Raw genomic sequence first — 15,301 nt, forward strand, 5'->3', positions numbered from 1 at the left:
CTGGCGCCTGAGATTTGATCATGGGAGACATCGCTGGCATTGGGAGCACTCTCATGCCACGCATTTTAAAGATTTCCTTATGAGACAATGCTGCAGTGAATTTCAGCGAAATGACGGTCTTTCTTTCCCCCTTTGGTGTTTGTACATGCCCCAGAGATGCTTTTGTGTGTGTGCCATTGGTGTGCGTGTGTGTGTCTGTGTGTGTGTGCCTGCGTTTGTGTGTGTGTGTGTGTTTGTGTGTGTGCGTTTGTATGTATTTGATCCGATTTGTGTGTATTTGAGTGTGATGGCTAGTGTTTGTGTGTGCTTGTGTGTGTGTGTTCCTGTGTGTTCCTGTGTGTGTGAATGTGCTTTGCGCATATTGGGCTGCAGAGATCCTGATTGAGTTTGACAGGGTTGAGGGCCGAGGCAGTGGCTGTGTGGAAGGGGGAACTGGCTGGGTATGCTGCTGGTTGTAGGTCATTCTAGGTAAAGGCTGCAGACGCTCATCACTGTGGTAGCATCTCTTTCTCCTCTTTCTCTCTCTTTTTTTTCATTCTTTCTTCCTTTATTTCTTTCTCTCTCTCTTTTCCCCTCTCACCTCCTCAGCTGCTGAGGAATGGGTCTCTCAGTTGTAGCTTCTCTCCTCAGAATCTCCTAATGGAGGGCTAGACCGTGTCAAACCCATTTTTGTTTTTAGCCTGCCCCATATACGGCAGAAATGAAGCAATCAAGGAGTGTTTTAGGTCTGTGTGTGTGCTTTAGATTAGTGTGTGTGTGTGTGTGTGTGTGTGTGTGTGTGTGTTTTAGATTAGTGTGTGTGTGTGTGTGTGTGTGTTTTAGATTTGTGTGTGTGTGTGTGTGTGTGTGTGTGTGTGTGTGTGTGTGTACTAAGTTAAGTGTACATGTGTCTGTATCTTTAAAACAAAAAAAATAGGGTTCTACCCTTAACATGCACCCACAATGTCAAAGCGATATAGAGGCTAGCCTTTCTTTAAAAAAAAAAAACTCTTAACACAAAAAGTCTTCAGTATGACCTGTGCTCTGGGAGCGATATAGTTTCCTTGACTTATTTATTTAATTTTTCCCCTCCTCTGTATTAGCTTTCACTGGCCTTCATAGTGAGCGGCTCCACCAGTCAAGCATTGCCCTCTCTTCCTCTCGACCCACAGTGCTCCTCTGTTCCTCCTTCCTCTCGGCCCGCTCCAGCTGAGCCGTTGCCAGGCAGCGTGCTGCCCATCCCAGCGCATCAACAACTGTCACTGTAAGAGCCCGCTGGCTTGGCACAGGGAGATGCCACCCCTCCTCCCCACTGGCCATTGTACAGCAATTGTGCGTGCAGGTTGGAGAGGGGCCTGGCAAAGCCCTCTCCTATCCTCTCCTCTAGTCTCTCATCCTGCCATCCACTCCTCCCTCCCTCCCTCCCTCCCTCTCTGACCTCCGTTCTCTTTTGTCCCTCCTGCTGGTCTCTCCCCCGCCGTCGCTCTTTAAGAAATTAATATTCTGCCGCGGGGGCATGGGGCACAGCCATGGCAGTCGTCTGTTGACCCCCTGGCACACGCCGAGACTCCAGCAGTGCCTTAACGGGCAGACCTGCGAGGAGGCCATCTCCCTGCCGTGCCCCGTTGGCCACCGAAATGAAGAGGCACATCGGGGGCGGTGGAGCCGAGCAGAGGCGACGACCCGCTCGTGCCGGAAAATGAGATGAGCTCATTTCAGATCTGTTCCCCTCCACTCCAGCGCAGCGCAACACTGAACAGCACTGGGGCCTCAACAACAAGCTGAGCCATCAGGACAAGCTGTTCAGCTGGAGCAGAAGTTGTGCTGAGGAGCCAAGTGTAAGACGGGTTGTTAGAGAGAGAGGGGGGGGGGGGGGGGTAGTAGAGAGAGAAATTGAGGGGGGGCGGGGGGATTTTGAAGGGGCATGTGCTGGCTAGTCCATGGGTGTGGCATTACATAATTGCATTTTCTGTTGAAAGAGTATTGGGAATCGATAATGTAATTCATAGAAAAGCCATAGAATGCCCCTTCATTGACATTCATGGGTGTGCTCAGGCCTATATCCCCAAGAATTAAAAAGAAGGCAAAGAAAATCAGTTTGTCATTGAAACAAAAAGTCACCCATTGTTTACATCAAAATGTACTTACCCGCCAGGCCCCTCATGAGCAAGCGCTCCAAATTTTATTATGTTGTGATGGACGTCCGTGTGACCAAGTGTCCTTGTTACTACTAAGCGCTGTCAGAGAGTGGACAAACAGAGGTTGGGGGGGGGGGGGGTGGTGCGCGGCTGAAGCATCTCTTCGTGACTCACTCAGGGCCCACGCCATCTTACCTGCTCCTTGCCTCGTCCCCTGTAGTCGTGGGTGGCCAGTTTCGGGGTCGGATGCAATCGGAAACGGCAGTCACCCCCAGGTCCTGCCAAAGTGCATTTGCTGGGCAGCCCTGTGAAAGGCAGCTCAGAAGAAAAGAACCCCCCCTGCTGACACACACAGACACACACACACACATTCACAGAAAGAGAGACACACTCACACACACACACACACACACACACACACACACACACTCACAGAAAGAGAGACATACATACACACACACACACACACACTCACAGAAAGAGAGACATACACACATACTCACATACTCTACCGTTTGCAATCCTATCCGAAGGCTCCTGTAGTCAGAGCTGGGCCATTGTGATTGCATCTGACACATTTTGTGTGTGTGTGTGTGTGGGGGGGGGGGGGGGGGGGGGGTCTCCCATAGCCTGCCTCGGTCCCCTCCCTTCAGTGTCCTAGGCCTTTGGCTCTTTCTCCAGCTGTCCCGTAAGGCTGCCGCTATGGTGCCACTGGCCTGCAGACCAGCTGCCAGTGGCCGCTCTAGGTCTCATGCCACGGCACTTAGCAGTTTAGTCTGCCACTCACTCTGGCCGACCAGGCGCTTCGCTTATTTATTTAGCCCGCCATGTATTTTTAATCAAGCGGCGTGGAAACCAATCCCAGAACAGCCAGGCCATAAACACGTCTCACATGTAAGATCTTTCCCTTACGCACACAAACACACAAACACACAAACACACACGCTGTCTCTCTCTCTCTCCTGCAGTGCTTCTCCTATAGGATGTTTGGATTTTTCATGAGTGGTGTGTTTTCACGGGCTTAATGACTCGATACAGCCAGAGATCATTGACCGTCAGGGCCGCCATCCGTTTCACTTGGTCTATGTGCACACACAGACATGAACAAACACACACACACACACACACACACACACACACACACACTCACGCGAGCGCACCAGGCTTTGTGCAGCTCATCAACTCTGAGCAGCTCTCAGCCAGCTCTCTGACATTCTGCCTCTCTCTCTCTCTCCTCCTCTCTCTCTCTCTCTCCTGTGCAGCCTTGGCAGAAGGTCAGCTGGGGTCCTCGCCGGGAGGGGAGCATGCCTCTGCGGCAGCGACCAGACACAGGAGGGCGGCCGAGGAGCCCTACTGGGCCTACTCAGGTGAGTGAGCCTCACGCAGGTACCCCCCTTCCCCCCCCCCCCCCCCCCCCCCCCCCCCCCCAAAAGTCTAGCCCCTCCCTCCATTCTAAACCCACCAGGGCTTCCCACGACCCACATCCCCCATGGACATGTAGTTATTTTGGGTCCAACAACCCCACCCCCACCCCTAACACCCCCTCCATCCCTCCCTCTCCCATTTTCCACTGTCCAGCAATCCCCCCCCCCCCCCCCCTCTTCCTTCTCAACTCTCTTCCTCGCCTCCCCCTCCCCTCGCCCCTTCCTGCTCTTTACAGGGCCTCGCCTGGGGGACTCTCTGGGCCTTTTTTATTTAACGAATGTTTCTGTGCTGAAAAAGTGACTTCTGTTGTCCCTCTGAGCGATATTTGCCAAAGAGCCGCATTAATCTTTCACTGTGCTACCGAGCCGCGGGCAATAAATGATCTTTATTTTCTTTATTTAAATATTTCCCGCACCCTGTGTCTGTTGTAATTGTGTGCCATCGTTGCATTGAAAAGCTTTGGCATCTGACTGTGCGTGTTTGTGTGTGTGTGTGTGTGTGTGTGTGTCTTTGTGTGTGTCTGTGTGTGTGTATGTGGTGTGTATCTGTGGGGGTGGTGGAGAGTATTGCTCTTGGATTCTGGGTAATGATGCCGGGATTCATGACCACGCCTGTAGTAGGTGCCTCGTGATGAGCGTTCTTATATAAGGGTGTGATGCAATCCAGTGCATATTGGGCTGACGATCTATACTGTTAAAAATATCAAAGCAGCCGCCCTGAAGAACATGCCCTTCACCGCCTCCCTGACCTGATTTTCAGTGGTATTGACGAAAGGGGAGTCATGTACTGCTCCTCTTTTTATTTTTCTTATTTCATTTTTGGTTACATAAAGCTCATATTACTGTAGGATTTTGTCTGAAAGGTGCCTGCGTTCAAGACGTATACAAAAGACACAGTCTGTACATTGTGTCCAAGCACTTGAAAACACAATCCAAATTCACTGTGCCTCCTGTTGCGCAACAGTCGTAGATCATTAAAATAGACCTGCGATCAGTTCTAGATCAAAGGGCTGCGTCATTGTCAAAGCACTCGTTCTACTGATGTGCCATCTCTGTTTCAAGAGCCTTGACAGGCAATTATTTATCACAACAACGTTTGATGGCACTCACAGTATGCATGTGCCTGACAGCAAGAATGTTTGTGTCTGTGTGTGTGTGTATGTATGTATGCATGTTTGCATGCATGTATGTATGGAAATGAGTTTGTAAGCCAGGAAACACACACACACACACACACACGTTACTGAAAGGCAGTGTGTGAATGTGCTGACTTGAGAGCGAGCCTTTCATCTGAGCGGCGAGGCAGCAGCTGATGTTGAATAATCTCCAGGGCCGCTTCTCAAAGTCCCTTCCCCTGTCACCCGCCGCCTCCACCTACTGCAGCCTCCTCCTCTTCCTCCTCCTCTCCTTCCACCACACACCTCCTGGCACTGGCAGAGCAGCCGGTCATGCAAACACAAAAGCTGCTTCCTCTGCAGTTTCCACCACAAGCCATCATCCTCATCCTCCTCCTCCTACCACCAACCCCCCCACACCGCCACCCCACCCCCACCCATACCCTACGCACACACACACCCCCCAGGAGAGAATGCTCTCAGCCCCTGTGGGAGCTTGTCACAGAGAGTGTGAAGTCCAGGTTATGATGCTGGTGAGATTGCACTGGCCTTCTGTCGCCTGATTGGTGCACTGCCGGAACGTTCCAAAGCATCTGCTGCATGGGACGGGTTGGATGAGAGGGCCGTCTGTTGGGTCTCGAGGAGAGGGTGGCGGCGCCGTGGCGGTGGTGCTGCCGAGGTTGGTGACTGGGAGTGCCGGGAGAGAGGGAGAGGACGTTTCTTTGCATCTGTAAACAGGGGACAGAGGAGACTAAAAGAAAGTGTTGAAGTGTTCTTGAACCCCCAGCCTCTCCTGGTGTGCAGGTTGGCAACTGAGATAGTAGCCTCTGCCGTCGGTGTATGACTGGGTAGATGTCTGAGGCATTCATCTGTAAACCGCATGGAGTGCTCTATGAGTAGAAAAGCGCTATATAATAATGCTGTCAATTTAGCATTTCATGACGTTTTCTAGCCTGTCTGACACTAAAATGGAAGGGTATGAAGTTTCTTGTTGAAAGTAATTTTTTCAGCTCTTGGTTTGCTGTGACATTGGCTTTGTATTCAGTTTGAGGCACTACATGTCTGTACACACATTTACACTGCTCTGTCTGGCTGTTGTCTCTCTCTTTGTCTCTGTCTCTCTCTCACACACACACACACACATGAGCACACACACACACACACACACAAACACACACACCGTTAGCTGACTTGCTTTGGCATTTGTTTGCAGGATTACAGGGATCACCCGCACATTTGACTGTCTCTGTTTACCTCTCTCACGCTCTCCTCTGTTTACCCTCTTTCAGCTTGTGTTCAACAGTAAATATTAACTAGGGTTATCACCCACGGCAGAGATGTCCTTTATAGGACACACGCGCACACACACACACACACACACACACACACACACACCCTATTGATGACTTCCAAAGTATAATTTACAAAGCAGCCTTATACACAGTGCACATCTCAGCCACAGAGACACTAATTAGTCTACTGCCTAGATGTCACAAGATTGTGTGGGTGTTTGCCGATAGAGGCAGGTGCATCTTCGCTGTCTGTTTCCTTTTTTAATCTCCGCTTTAATTCTGTCTCTCGGTGGATACTGCCTTTCATTAACAAACATGTGAAGGCAGGGTAAATCAGCTTTTAACCAGAAACATAGAGGCCTTGTGGCAAAATATGATTTAGATTAAGCCTTTGTTTCCTGTAGGGTTGAATACTGCAGTGGTCTTTGCACAGGCCTTCCCAGAAAAAAAACCATCAAACAGCTTCAGCTTGTACAAAATGTAGCTGCAGAGTTCTTAAGAAAATGAAAATAACTGACCGCATTACTCCAATCCTTAAGTCCTTACATTGGCTTCCAGTAAGTTACAGAATTGACTTGTTATAAATCACTAAATGGGACAGGACCAAATGACCTCTCAGATATCTTTCAGCTGTACACACCTGCTATACCTCTCAGATCACTGGAGAAAAATGTGTTGGTACTGCCTACTGTCAGAACTAAACATGGTGAAGCAGCCTTTAACTGCTGTGCTGATCAGCTCTGGAACAAACTCTGATGACACTAAAGGTCCTTATTGTAGCCAGTTTCAAATCTAGACTTAAGACCAAACTGTTCTCAGAGAATTTTTGTTAATTGATCTAATGCAATCTACTTTTTAATTATTTACTTTTTTATTTATTATGTTTTTCTATGTTCTTTGGAACTGTTATAATGCATGCTATAATTCTGGACGTTGACCTCTAGTCATTCCCATCAGGGAAGTGATGTCTCAGTCTAAGCCCTATTGGCGGGCTTCTATTTGGACTATTCTCAGGCTAAGCTCCATCTCAGGCCTTTCTCCGAAAATGGCTATATCAGGCTCTATTGTGGACTCTTTTAAAGATTCTATTTGGGCTATTGCTTAATGGTTCTCTATTTGGTGTTCTAAAAGAGATTGGTGGGCCTATTAGGGCTCTAGTCTTGAGCTTATCTGCATTTATCTGAAATAGGACTGGACTATTGGACTGCATTGGGCTCTATTAAGAATTCAATTATGGATTCCGTTTGGTCTATTGCTCTATGGTTCTCTTTTCAGTCTTCTGAAAGAGATTAACACACAGTCAGGCCTACTTATATTATGTTTGTATTCTATTTTATGTTCTTTTATTCATGATTTTATTCTTTTTTATATACTTTGTATGTTCTTTACTTTCTTTTCTTTACATTATTATCTCTTCACTTGTCTTTGTCTTTCCTTTGGCTGTTCCTTCTGCTCTTCTCTTGCCTCTGTGTATGAAATGTGCTTTATACATAAACTTGCCTTACCTTCATTAGCAGTATTGCACTAGCGGGGTAGCGCACACTTGATTGAAGTTCTGTCCTTAAGGCACTTTTAATTAAAGTAACTGAAGATGGAGATGCTGTGAAGAGAGCTCTCACTCACTGAAGTAAAACCTGCAGCCGCTCTGGGAATCCATGTCCCAGCAGCTCACCTTGTCGTGTCGTGTCGCCGACTTTGTCTGGTGTGCCTCGTGTGCCTGACAGTAAAATGTCACTAGTCAGTAGTACTAACTTACTAGAGGGAGAGTTTCACGCTTCCATAGACCTGTGTTTACATTCTACATGTATTAAGAATCAAAGCAGAACCACATTTTGTAGCCTGTTTTGTTTATTATGCTACAGTATATGCAAAGGCTTGATTAGCCGTCTGCTGACAAGTTAAATTATTTCTTACTCCTCATTCCAAGCATATTTGGGGTAGTGTTTGTAGGTACACCCCTAACTCGACTCCCTTCGCAGAAGTAAACAAAAGGTTTGACCAAGGCGGGCGAGGTTAAAGGCTACATGTAGCATGAAAATATCTACAAGATTGAAAGATATCTAGACTACCATTAGTGTCTCATCAATTGATATTTATATGTAACTTTAATTTGGTGGAGGCAATCAGACTTCGGTAGGTCTTCATTTAAGCACTCGAGCTTTTGAGCTAGCTTGATAGTCACTGAGTTAACCGATTACTGCTTATTACTGAGCTACTTTTCAATACAAACTACAGGATAGACATGCTTTTTTTAAGATTTGTTTTTGGACTTTTATGCCTTTTAATTGATAGATCAGTGAAGATTGGGACAGGAAATGAGAGGGAGAATAGGAGAGAGGAGGGGAGCGGACAGGAGAAATGAAATTGGCCCGGATTCGAACCTGTGTCCTCCATGGGCGTCGAGACCGAATGTGGTCGGAGCTACTGTTTGCTCCACAGTGCCCCCCAAGGATAGACATGCTAACTTGGGTCCGTTTGTAAAATCCAATCCAAAAAATGAAGCATTCCATTTATCCACAAATAACACTTTCTGTCAAATAACTGTTATGATTTAAGCCTGAGAAATAGGATTTTAGAGGTTTTTGCTACAGTGACTTATAAGCGCCTCTTGAGGTACAAAGTGGTATTACGAGAGGCCAGAGTGGCTCTAGCTGGTAAGCATGGGCATAGGTGCTTTTTGACATTACATCAAAATGGTTATTTCTTCACATTCTGTTGCGATTTCTAGTTAATTTTTAAAAGCTTAAACCTCAAATTCTGGCATACAGCACTAATGGTGTGTGAATGATGCTGTAGAGAAGGTTTTCCATTTTTATCGCTTTCACTCTGAAATAAATTGATTTGATAATTGATTAATTCATATCTCTGGAAAATATGGTTTACTCCACAGACGCCCTGAAAGGAGTTTGTCATGATCGAATCTCAGAAGAAAAGTCATTTAGCTTACAGGGGCGGATCGCTTCACTTACAAGTGTGGATATTTTGTGAAGCATTTGAATGAGCTGATTGAATTAGGGGAAGGGGGGGATGACAGATGCATCTCAAGCATCTCTCATCCGAGTTGTTGTGATACTCCTATCAACATTTCAAAAAATATATAATTTGCCTCATCCAAAATATATCATGCATGGCTTTTTCATTGCCTTGGGCTTTCAGAGGTTTCTTTTTGTTGCTGTTTTTGTGAGTCATGATTCAAGATCAATATCTTTTCCATCTGTCAAACTGAGGTATGTGCTGTAAGCCCAGAAGTTCATATCAAGCTAAGGAAAAGTTTTAGTTATCCACCTCAGAAAAACCATTACCCCATTGGCATTATGACCTGCTAGCCCCTGTTCCTTTCATTGGATATTAATTTTAAAGCCATTGTGGCCTCCGAAGCACTAGTATTAATGGAGGATGAGCCATAATTTAAAAGATAGAGAATGTAACATTCCTGTTCTTTTCATACCGGCCCACATTGCCAATTTCACATTAGGTCCCACGTGTGAAAGGGGAGCACTCGGCATGTTGAGAGGCACTTTGTTCAGAAAGTAGTGGAGATGGAAATAGAAGATATGGCCTCATCTGCATTAGAGCTTAGGAAACTATTCAGAAGTATTTCTGCACGCACCGAGTCCTCCTGGCTTGTCTGTGAATATCCGTAGACTTTGAATCAAGCGCTGCTGAATCATCCAAGTATGTGTAATGAATCTTGGTTTAGCGACCACAGCGATTGAACATTTCCCCCCTTCCTCTCAGTGCTGGGCTGTTTCACCAATCCTTTCTCCAGTCACCAGTCTTCTTTTTAAATCTACGTTTCGTTTCTCATATTTGTCACGCAAGTTGTCAGTCACCCCCTGTTTGGAAGAAAAACTAGATTGAACACAGATGCACTTGGTGCATCAATGGTAGAACAGTTCAGCCTAAGTAAAGCATTCGTACAGGGGACGAGAGAGCTGATCAGAAATCAGGCTTACCCTATCAGGGGATGATGGTTATCATGACAGTTTAACAAGAATAAAAGCTTCATTTGGCTCTGAGTAGAATTGAACGCTTTGAAAATGCACCCGAATAAAATTCAAAAGCGTTTTTTCTGTAGTCATAATGATGAAAAATGTCATGTTCACCAAAAAATCCTGGATTTAAAACGCTGACCATTATTTCTTGATATATGGTATGTTTTAGTTTTTTTCATCTTTCAGCTTTCTGAGTGATTTCACTCTAGTTGCCCATGGCACACACAAAGGCAGGCAGAAGTATCACAGTTATGTGTGATATTTTTGACAGGCACATTTTACAATGATTAGATAGACCATTAATTTTAATATGTGAGACCCATTGATGAGATTGATAGATGGAGATGGATGGATAGGAGTGGACAGTTGAATTCTTAATGCTCCACGTTTTTCTCCCTTTAACAAGTAATTACTTCTCATTCTCTGAGTCGTGGGGGGGGGGTAGACAGGCAGTAGACGGGCAGCTGGATGTTTACAAAGAACGGGGAAAGAGGGTGTTTCTTGACGAGTGCAAGGTGCAAAAAAAGCAACCCTGAGGAGACCGGGTGGGGACGACGCAAATGAGAAGGCCTCTTTATTTTGTTCTTGGAGGTGTTTGGGTTTTACTTGTATCCTTTATTTCCTTCCTTCCTTTTTCCTCTGTGACTCAGGTACACATTGTCATGCTGCGCATGGTGAACACCTCTCTCCTGGCCTGTCTCTCTCTCTCTCTCTCTCTCTCTCTCGCCTGGCCTGTCTCTCTCTCTCTCTCTCTCTCTCTCTCTATCTCAGTGTCAGTTTGGACCTCTGCATTTGTCTCCCATCTTTCTGTCTCTCTGTCACTCTCTCTCTCTCTATTTGAGCTCGGCACTGTGTGTGTGATAACTCTGACTTTATTTGTGAGACCCACGTCACATCCCCATGTCTTGCTAAGCAACCCTCCTCCCCCACCCCCCAGTGTGGTAATGCCAAGCAATGCACCTCCTGAAATCCAGTCGGTGTTCCCTGCCTGTGGTGCGCAAAACACATAAAAAAAATGCAAACGCATGTTCAGATCTTCCAGTGTGAGGGCTGTTTAGCACGATCTAAGGTGGGCGACGTGGTGAAATATATTAGACTGAGAAGAAGAAAAACAGATTTATGCCCCCTCCACCACCCCTCGCCCCGACCGTAATTTCTCCCTTTATTCCATCTCAAACGCTCTTCTTCTTCCCCCAGCAGTAGAGGGTCGGCGTCGGTTTAAGTATGCATCACAGCAGGAGGGCAGCCCCATCACGAGGCTCCTCTAATAGAATGACCCAGGACTGCTGACAGCACAGTCCCGCACCAGTGTTTGCAAATGGACCGGCACATCTGCCACTGTATCCGCAGTAATTGTGCAATTTACTGTACAGCCAATAACCCGCTCTAGTAATTGAATATGACTTTGTGCTGTTTGAGTAATCTCTCCATTTTAGACTCTGACCCTGAGGCACATTTCATCTGGAGCGGCCGTGGCAGAGGAAGTGGTGGTGGTGGTGGTGGTGGTGGTGGTGGTGTGACGGCGGCGGAGAGCCGGGGTGGCGTGAGGTAGCAGAAGCTCTCACAAATTAACCATGTAGGTCACATTGAGAGCCTGGGCGGCGTCGCGGCCATGAGATCAGCCACAGGCACCGTCACCGCGAGCCGCGGCCACTATTCATTTCACCTGACGCAGGATGATGGAGGTGGCAGTAGTGGGGAGAGAGGGGGCGGCGGGGAGTGGGGAGGGGGGCGCTGGTGGTGAAAGCAGACTGCTTCTCTCGGACGCCTCAATGATCTGTTTCTCCACTCTGCTTAGTGAAACCAGCCCTTTTGTTGTGGGCCTTGTCCCCCTCACCTTGTTTTCCATTTAGTTTTGTTTCCTGCGTGTGTTTTATTTCTGATTCTGACGGTCCCTTATGTGAAAGGCCCCTTGCTCTTGAAAAAGGCCAAACCTCCTTGGTCGGAATGAAGAATGCCTGATATATTTGGAATGTAAATATACTCCTTCCTCTTTCTGTTCTGTCCCCCTCTGTCTCTCTTTCTTTCTCCATCCACCCCCCCCCCCCCACACACACACACACACTCCACTCCACCCTACCCCTCCCTTCCCCTCTCCATTGCTTCTTTCCCTACCCGTGGAATGCACTGAGATTCCTCTCTATCCCCAGTGCTAGACAAACAGACCCAGGGCTGTGTTGGTATTCAGCAGAGAGCGTGTGTGTGTGTGTGTGTGTGTGTGTGTGTGTGTGTGTGTGTGTGTGTGTGTGTGTGTGTGTGTGTGTGTGTGTGTGTGTGGAGGGGGGAGGCAAGGCAGGCGAATGCAGCGGAGGGGAAAGGCTGAAGTATTTACGGCTTGGTGGCACATCTCCGGTGTCCTGCTCCCCACTGCTTGTTGTGTGTGTGCTGGGCATTCAGGATTCACCCCCGCCCTCACCCGCGCTCTCGTCCCTTAGGCTGGGTGGTCCTCCAGAGGAGCTGTGGCGGCAATGGTGGTGGTGGTGGATGCTGTCAGGCGAAGCATAGATAATAAGACGTTAATAAATGCTGTATAAACATTTGAGCTAATTAGATTAGCTTGCCGACGGCGCCGGCTTATTGTTCTCTTACAAGATATCTGCTCATTATCCCTTTGTAGATTTAGGGAGGGCTGTTCATCTACATGCAAATTAATTAATAGCTGCTCAGAGATGCTGTTTGTTTCCCACTAAAAAGGCCTCTGGTGCGGCTGACTCAGACCCTGAGAGGAGTCTCCCACCTGAGGAGCCCTTCTGCTGTGCAGCGGAAATGGACGCACTTTAAAAGCATCCAGAAAACAAGCCCCATAACTTGCTTACTCTACATTCAGTTACACTCCTATCAATTTATTAATGGTGTTACCCATAAGATAAAAGCTACCCGCGTGGCTGCACCCATCTATGGTCTGGGCAGGTCATGTAAACTGGCCATTTAAACAGGAGAAGCTGTTAGGGATGGATGAAACCCGACCCATACACAATCACCCATGCACCCCCCGCCCGCCCCCTCCCCTTCTCAGACGGGCAGAGCGGGTCGATGCTTGAAGGGAGCTCCTTTTAAGATTAGCCAGCTTTTTAAATAATAATGGCTCTGTGATGAAGACATGGCCGGCAGGTGGGAGCCAGGCCAGCTTGGGAATAGCCCATCACGAGGAGCAATCAGGAGTGCTTCCAACGGAACGTCCGTCGGGCAGGAAAGCTTTTCCAGCTGGGTGATGGGGGGGCTACGGAAATTCCCACCAGGGTCAGATTTTTTTATTAGGTTCTTGCCTCGGGTGCATGCACCTGCATTTATTAGGACCCAAGGCTCAAATGGAATTCTGTAGAAAAGAGAGAGGGAGGGATAACAACATTACAGTATCCTGCAGCAGGCCAATGGCTCTAAATGGGAGCCTCTGAAATGAGAGAGGGGGGAGAGGAGAGGAGGAGTGTAAGTAACGGCCGTAGTTGGGGAAGAAGGTGATTACTCTGGTTTTTTAATCAGCACGCGTGAGACTGCCCTGGCCACTGTGGGGCGTCTGGAAACGAGGTGTAATGAGAGCGAATCGGCCTCGTGAGTGCTTTGCCACTAGATATTTCCGGCCGACGAACGTGTAAATACAGTAATCATTCTGCCTCTTTGTTGCCGTGTGTTTTTTTGTGTGTGTGTGTGTGTGTGTGTGTGTGTGTGTGTGTGTGTGTGTGTATGTGTGTGTGGGGGTATGGTTTCCACTGCGCTCCACAGCTATAAAATAGCAAATGGATTAACTGGAGACCCACATTCTGAAATTGATTAAAGTTTATTTAAAGCTTGTGTACAAGAGGCCATTACTCATAAGCGCGTCTGTAATATGGCCACACAGGGAGGATCCTGGGAGGCAGAGGAGCATCCTCTCCCCTCCTCGCCCAGCCAGCTGTATGTTAGTCCTCCAGTTATTCTTTTGGTGTCGAATTGAAGAAGAAACTCCAGAAAAGACAGCAGTGAAAGAGAGGGAAGTGTCACTGTGAGAGTGTGAACACCTGGTTGTGTGTGCGTGTGTGTGTGTGTGTGTGTGGGTTCCTGTGGTGATTGCTGCGTGAAGCAGGATTTGCTGGTTTGTGGTGGCAGTGAGGCTGTGCTGAAATCAGCCATGTGTTGGAGAAATTGCATAATTCATGCACGCAGTGAGAGCTGAAAATGTGTGCGTGTGTGTGTGTGTGTGTGTGTGTGTGTGTGTGCGCGTGTGTGTGTGTGCCGAGTCACCATGGCCTCGGGGCTTCTCAGGTGCTCGGGGCTTTTTTTGGTCGGTTCATGCCACTCTGTGAAGGCTGCTCTGAAGATGTCACGGTAGACATGTGCTGGAGAGAGTAGCGCGGCTAAGCTCTGATCACCGGCGCTGCCTGGAGCGGGCCCCTCCAGTGCCCAGGATGCCACCATCGCCAGGGCAGAGTGGAGCCGATTAGGAGCCTGGCATGGCACTTTGAACACTCCAGCTCTCTCCATCTCTCTCTCTTATCCTCTCTCCTTTTCTATTTCTTTTCTCTCTGTCTCTCATTTCATTTATGTTTTCTGTCTTGCACACACTCAGACTCTCCCATCTCTCTTCCTCTCTGCTTCTCTCTCGCTTTCTTCCCCACTTTACCTCTCTCTTTTTTCTCATATCTCTCTCTCTCTCACGCTTTCTCTCTTCCCCGCTGAGGGAGTGAAAGGATCGGTATGAGTGGCCAGTGGCTTATAGTAACAGCTCTTTAACCAAGGGCCTTCCTCATTCTGGTCCTCCTCTTCCTCCTCCTTCTCCTACTTTTCTAGCTGAGGACTGAATTTGGAGGTTGGCGTTAGGAAGCCAGGCTTGAAAGCATTTGACACCGGGGCCTTCTGGAGATAGAGCTCTTGCTGCCTGGCTGAGGTGATTCTCTTGCCAACCTTACCCCCCTCTGCTCCACTGCCCCTCTAACTGCCTGCCGAGGGTAGCATGAGCCCCCCCCCCACCCAACCCACACACACACACACACACACACACCTTCTCTCTTTCTCCTCCCCCTGATTTCACTCAACCTCCTTCTGATTTAACGATGGCCGTGGGAGGGAGCGAACGACAGGGGATGAGATGTTTAGTTGCATGTTTTGTGAACGTGTGGCAAAAATGTGGATTGAAGGCAGTTAGTCCCCAGATCAGAGGTTGGAACCTAAGGGGTGTTTTCTCCTCAGAGGTGGCTCAGGGCAAACTTCTCCTGCAGCCTCAATGTGAAGGAGAGATTAGCGCAGAATGGTTGAGGAGCCACACAGTTTGCGAGGAGGTGGTGAGCGCCTCCACTGGGGGGGAACCGCGTAGGAGTGTGCGGCATCGGCACGAGGGGCCTGGCTCGTCTGGTGTTGACATTCAGCACGATATGCCCCGGCAAA

General features: G+C 48.0%; 1 protein-coding gene across 1 annotated transcript in view; it reads left to right on the forward strand.

Annotated features, from left to right (window-relative positions):
- Window positions 1-15,301, forward strand: part of ptprga (protein tyrosine phosphatase receptor type Ga) — a 203,564-nt gene that overhangs the window by 41,931 nt on the left and 146,332 nt on the right. Inside the window, exon 2 of the mRNA XM_080845877.1 lies at window positions 3,380-3,484. Within this exon, the coding sequence (XP_080702003.1) occupies window positions 3,380-3,484 (105 nt within the window). The remainder of the gene's footprint in view (window positions 1-3,379; window positions 3,485-15,301) is intronic.

The sequence above is a fragment of the Sprattus sprattus genome (assembly GCF_963457725.1).
Source record: "Sprattus sprattus genome assembly, chromosome: 10".
Lineage (NCBI taxonomy): Eukaryota > Metazoa > Chordata > Actinopteri > Clupeiformes > Clupeidae > Sprattus > Sprattus sprattus.